We start from the raw sequence: 6,000 nt of genomic DNA, 5'->3' as shown, positions 1-6,000 counted from the left end.
ACACTAAGAAGAAACAGAGGACACTGAACTAAAGACTTAGGAAACATCTGAAGAGCTTTATTGCGGGAAATGGTTCAAAATGCTGCAGATGCATCAACTTGCATGTATCTTCTTTTTTATGTTTTACATTTACAAATCAAAGCCAGCAAAGGAAAAATAAACACACAAAGATTATTAGTATGTTAGTATAGTATTTGCTCCTGTCTTCAGATGAGGTTAACCTCACCACTGTAGCACTCGACGTGATAATTTCTGCTAAGTGATTCCACGCGAATAGACTCCGCAGACCCCTGAAAACAATCAACACATTGTTATGTTAATTTCTCAGACACTTAAATTTCAGTATCTGCATGTTGTCAGTTCAGCTCACCTCTGTCGGCAGTATCGGCGCCCCGCACGCTGCACACAGAGGAGCTTTGACCCTGAGAGAAACAAGTATCAGCAAAAGGTCACAGAAACTCAGAGGTGAAGTCACTCTGGGTGTGACTTATGTGTGTTTCCCGTCTGCCAGGGTTTGGTTTCATCTTTTGTCTGGAGTGTAAATCAAAGGGCTGGGCCCATTGTTGTCATAGCCACAGTACTTGTGCGTGTGCAGTTAACTCACCTGTGGTAGTCAGGGACACGGTAAACTCACCTGAGTTAGTCAGGGACACAGTTAACTCACCTGTGGTAGTCAGGGACACGGTAAACTCACCTGTGGTAGTCAGGGACAAAGTTAAATCACCTGTGGTAGTCAGGGACAAGGTAAACTCACCTGTGGTAGTCAGGGACACAGTTAACTCACCTGTGGTAGTCAGGGACACAGTTAACTCACCTGTGGTAGTCAGGGACACAGTAAACTCACATGTGGTAGTCAGGGACACAGTAAACTCACCTGTGGTAGTCAGAGACACAGTAAACTCACCCTTTAGTAGTCAGGGACACAGTTAACTCACCTGTGGTAGTCAGGGACACAGTAAACTCACCTGTGGTAGTCAGGGACACGGTAAACTCACCTGTGGTAGTCAGGGACACAGTTAACTCACCTGTGGTAGTCAGGGACACAGTAAACTTACCTGTGGTAGTCAGGGACACAGTAAACTCACCTGTGGTAGTCAGGGACACGGTAAACTCACCTGTGGTAGTCAGGGACACAGTAAACTCACCTGTGGTAGTCAGGGACACGGTTAGCTCACCTGTGGTAGTCAGAGACACAGTAAACTCACATGTGGTAGTCAGGGACACAGTAAACTCACCTGTGGTAGTCAGGGACACGGTAAACTCACCTGTGGTAATCAGGGACACAGTAAACTCACCTGTGGTAGTCAGGGACACAGTAAACTCACCTGTGGTAGTCAGGGACACGGTAAACTCACCTGAGGTAGTCAGGGACACGGCAAACTCACCTGTGGTAGTCAGGGACACAGTAAACTTACCTGTGGTAGTCAGGGACACGGTAAACTCACCTGTGGTAGTCAGGGACACAGTAAACTCACCTGTGGTAGTCAGGGACACGGTAAACTCACCTGAGGTAGTCAGGGACACGGTAAACTCACCTGTGGTAGTCAGAGACACAGTAAACTCACATGTGGTAGTCAGGGACACGGTAAACTCACCTGTGGTAGTCAGAGACACAGTAAACTCACCTGTGGTAGTCAGGGACACAGTAAACTCACCTGTGGTAGTCAGGGACACAGTAAACTCACCTGTGGTAGTCAGAGACACAGTAAACTCACCTGTGGTAGTCAGGGACACAGTAAACTCACCTGTGGTAGTCAGGGACACAGTAAACTCACCTGTGGTAGTCAGGGACACAGTAAACTCACCTGTGGTAATCAGGGACACAGTAAACTCACCTGTGGTAGTCAGGGACACAGTAAACTCACCTGTGGTAGTCAGGGACACAGTAAACTCTGCCTGCGTCCACAGTGAAGGGCTGAGCCTCCAGACTCTGTTTGCAGACCACACAGCAGAAGCAGGACGGGTGGTAGGATTTCCCTCGAGCCTGCAAAACCTGCTCATGCAAAGTAAACGGTTCTTTACACATGTATTGTACTCAAGAATATTTGAGGTACTTGTACTTAACTTAAGTATTTTCTGCTACTTTATACTTCTACTCCACTACAACGTAACTTTTTACTCTGTTACATTAAACTAAATCATAAATAAGTCAGAGAGTGTGGTCTATACCTACTCTGTAAAGTGTCCTGCGATAACTTTTGTTATGATTTAGCACCATAAATAAAATTGAATTAAATTGAATTGAACTTGTACCTTTAGTTCGGCCTATAGCCACTTTTTCAAAGATTCAGATTAGTAATTCAAAATATTGTCAACAAATAAATAACTGGCAGTATATATTGTATAATAAAAATAATAATAATAAATGAGCCCTGCCTTTACCAGGTGCAACATTAATATTAATGCGTCAATAATTCTAATTCCAGGTTTCTTTCTTTCTTTCTTTGTCATGCAGACGGTGATTCAGCATCCCAGGGTTAAAAAAACATTAAAATAAAACAATTTAAACAAGTTTCATCATAGTATTCAATGATAAAATATACATTACTCTGAAATGGGCCATTCTGTAATATTGATACTTGTACTTCTTGAACTTTAAAGGTCTCATATGCACATTTTCAGGTCAGACTTGTGTTTTGGGTTTCCACTATTTATTTAATCATTTTTCTTACACTGTCTGTGTGAATACCTAAAGAAAACGACAAAACTCAGTTTAAGCTCCAGTTTCTGTCTCTTTTTCTTGTTCTAGTATTTCTGCACTAATGTGACTTAAGTAAAAGATCTGAGGTGAGATCACGCACCACACGTGTACTCATGTGCACACACAGTAAATGAACACACACACTCACCATGTCCCTGATTAAACACCCGCAGCTGTCACACACTTCTGAGGCTGCATGAACTCCTGAGCTCTACATTAAATAACCAAAACAAAACTCATTAAATAACTGCTCAGTGTTTCTGGTTTACAAACCATATGTTTGTGTAATATTGTAAATTAAAAAGGTTATTCTTACCATAAAGTCTTCCTCACAGTAGATTCTTCCTGACACTGTATAAAATGACTTCCCACTGAGCTTCTCACCTTAACACGAAACAAAGGACGAGGAACAGAATATATTTCCTATAATGTGACATTTGATAACTAACATAATACAATATGTTATACTAAACTGGATAAAGATGAAATAGCATTAACCCCTTTGAGAAATTCACAAACTATCTCATACATAGGCTAATTAAAAAACGAGCCACATCTTTCCTACCTTTTAAAGTAAATATGAATGCAATCATTTATATTAAACAAATTTAATTTAATTATCTAAAAGACCAAAATCCAAACTTAAATTGTCCTTTAAGCCATAAAATGATTTTGTGTGATAAACCTTCAATAAACAACACACAAATGTACATTTCCAATATGGATTGTTGCTTAATGAGTCAAGAATATTTAACGTTTTAAAGAAAAACAGACAATTTTAAATCAGGTTTTGAGTGGCTTTAATAATATTTTGGAGCCATCCCTCTCATCAAAGAGGACTCACTGCAAACGCTGCAGGTGAAACAGGTGTCGTGGAACAAATGTCCCATCGCCCGACAGGCTCTACCTTCACCGTACACCGCTTTACTGCAGCTTGTGCAGCTTCCTGCGTACACAACAAAGAAGAAACACAAAGAAACTCGATCCTCTCTCTTCATTGACTGAAAACATACTGCACAGACTGACAACACACATGCTGATCATGACCTGCCTTCCACAGTGCTGTAATACATGTTAGAAAAGGTAAATATTCAGTGCATTCCCCTCTTACCAAAGTAAAGACTGGAGCTATAACTTGGGTCCATCTCCTACAGTATATCCCGCAGTGGTCTGTTTCTGCTGGAGCCTACAGTACGACTGTCTGGGGTCTAATTTTATGTGCGGTGCAGACAGCTGTAAGAGGAGCTGCCATTTTTGGGTTTATGGGTGTTGCATTCACTGCTTTTGGTCTCTTCAGACCCCCTGACTCCTCCAAGGTGGCCGGGTGGCAACAGGAGAGGCCAACAGGTATCGTTCAACACAAGTAAGAACACCAAAACGACTGCTGTTTATGCAGAATGGCCCATTTCAGATTAATACACATAATTCATAAGAATGTAATTATAATGGATTAAAGGGGACCAGTTATGCTCATTTTCAGGTTCATACTCACTTCATACTTGTATTTTGGGTTTCTAAAAGAACATGTTTGTTGTACTCCATAAGATTTTCATCTATTAAATCATCTTTTAAATTACTTTATATCAAAGAGTGAGTTAAAACGATGGTGATTGATCATATGACCCACTAATGAAAGCACTTCTACTTGTCTATTTGCTGAATATCACAATATCTGTGTCTGTGGAGACATTCCCTCACTAGATGTAAATAAGCCGCCATGTTAGTGACGCTTCTGACAGCGCTTGTTATGCTGCCTTCACTTGTATCTGGAACTGCCAACTCCTGAGTCAGGCTTGTAAGGGCAGAAGTATAATAGGAACATGTGTGTGTGTGAATTTAAGAGAGTAACACACAGGGGAAGGAGTGGTAGTAGAGAGGTAAGTGTGTTTCAATAAAGTTTACAAAAGAGCAAAAACAAAAAAGTCAGCACACACAGTGACCATGATTGTGACTAGAAACAACGTATCTCAAATCTTACGGATTAGGACTTTATTCTTAAAAAACACATTATTTTTTCTCATCCTGTCTGAATATATCTGTATTCACTCTCTGTCTGAAACGCTGCGTTTTAGCGCCTGTCTCTTTAAGACCCCCTCCTGAAAAAGCCCAGTTTGCTCTGATTGGTCAGCGTTTCTGGGTCTACAGCATCTGCACTCTTGGTGTCTCTGCAACGTCATTGCAGCCGGAGAATGACTGTAGCAGCATTTTCTATCTAAGTACGAGGTACAGTATAAACCGTACAGTTGACGAGTTCCTGGTAACACAGTTTCTGAATATGGGCTGTGTGCATTTCTCTGTGGAGTGAGTGTTTTGATACTTTCACAGTATTTATACAGCTCATCAACCTGCTTAATAATAACAAAAATACATGGAAATCTCACTTTTTTACAATACGGGACCTTTAATGCATCACTCTGGTTCAGAAACAATCCTGAATTACATTTTATTCTTGTATGAATTACCATAAATAAACATACAATGCATTAAAAAATCAACCAAGTGTTCAAAGGACTCCATTACATAATGATCCCTACCCTGTAAAGAGCTGATAAAAAAAAACATCATGACACATTTGAAATAGATGCTGCTCATAAACCTCGTGTTGCTGCCCTCATGTGGACTCGCCGTGCACTTTATGAAACTCATGACCTAGAATCAGACCCGCCCAAATAACAGCTGAGAACAAATGTTGGTGTTTTGTGCCAAGTGAACTGATTGTAACAGAACAATGTGGCTGTTTTATATCCTCGTTTGAATTTGTATTTATTCTTATTTTAGTTGTTCCTTTTCTTATTTACGTCTCATATTTATCTGTTCTATAAATAATAAGAGAAATAAGAGAAAAAGGCCGAGAAGAAACACGACACTTCGGATACTTTGACTCAGCATTTCACAATCGTGGAAGTTCTCAGTCTTTCATAAACAATAATCAGTAACTTCATGCATCACATTACAAAAATGTGAAGTGCATCAATATCTCGCTGTTAAATGGATTTATCTGTTAAACACTCAACTCAAAAAGACAGTTTAACCCTGAATCTCTCCACAGCACATGTTTGGCTGACCTACATCTACAGTAACGTGTGTGTGTGTGTGTGTGTGTGTGTGTGTGTGTGTGTGTGTGTGTGTGTGTGTGTGTGTGTGTGTGTGTGTGTGTGCGTGTGTGTGTGTGTGTGTGTGCGTGCATGTGTGTGTGTGCGTGTGTGTGTGTGTGTGTGTGTGTGTGTGTGTGTGTGTGTGTGACAGCTGTTGATTCTTCACTGAGGTCTCTTGTTGAGACGCTCTGATACCGGTTCAAA

The 6,000-nt window shown here is 40.8% G+C and overlaps 1 protein-coding gene across 1 annotated transcript; it reads right to left on the bottom strand.

Moving 5' to 3' along the window:
* Nucleotides 1-206: 206 nt before the first annotated feature.
* limd1b (LIM domains containing 1b) lies at nt 207-3,892 on the bottom strand (the record flags this gene model as incomplete). Its single annotated transcript, XM_083925203.1, has 7 exons — nt 3,813-3,892; nt 3,546-3,647; nt 3,018-3,085; nt 2,850-2,912; nt 1,866-1,993; nt 371-422; nt 207-290 (listed from the first exon to the last, which is right to left on the bottom strand). The coding sequence occupies exons 1-7, from the start codon at nt 3,844-3,846 to the stop codon at nt 207-209; spliced, it is 531 nt and encodes a 176-aa protein (XP_083781329.1). The 5' UTR covers nt 3,847-3,892.
* Nucleotides 3,893-6,000: the final 2,108 nt, after the last annotated feature.

The sequence above is a fragment of the Echiichthys vipera genome, assembly GCF_963691815.1.
Source record: "Echiichthys vipera genome assembly, chromosome: 13".
Classification (NCBI taxonomy): Eukaryota; Metazoa; Chordata; class Actinopteri; order Perciformes; family Trachinidae; genus Echiichthys; species Echiichthys vipera.
This window is presented reverse-complemented; position numbering and strand designations above follow the sequence as displayed.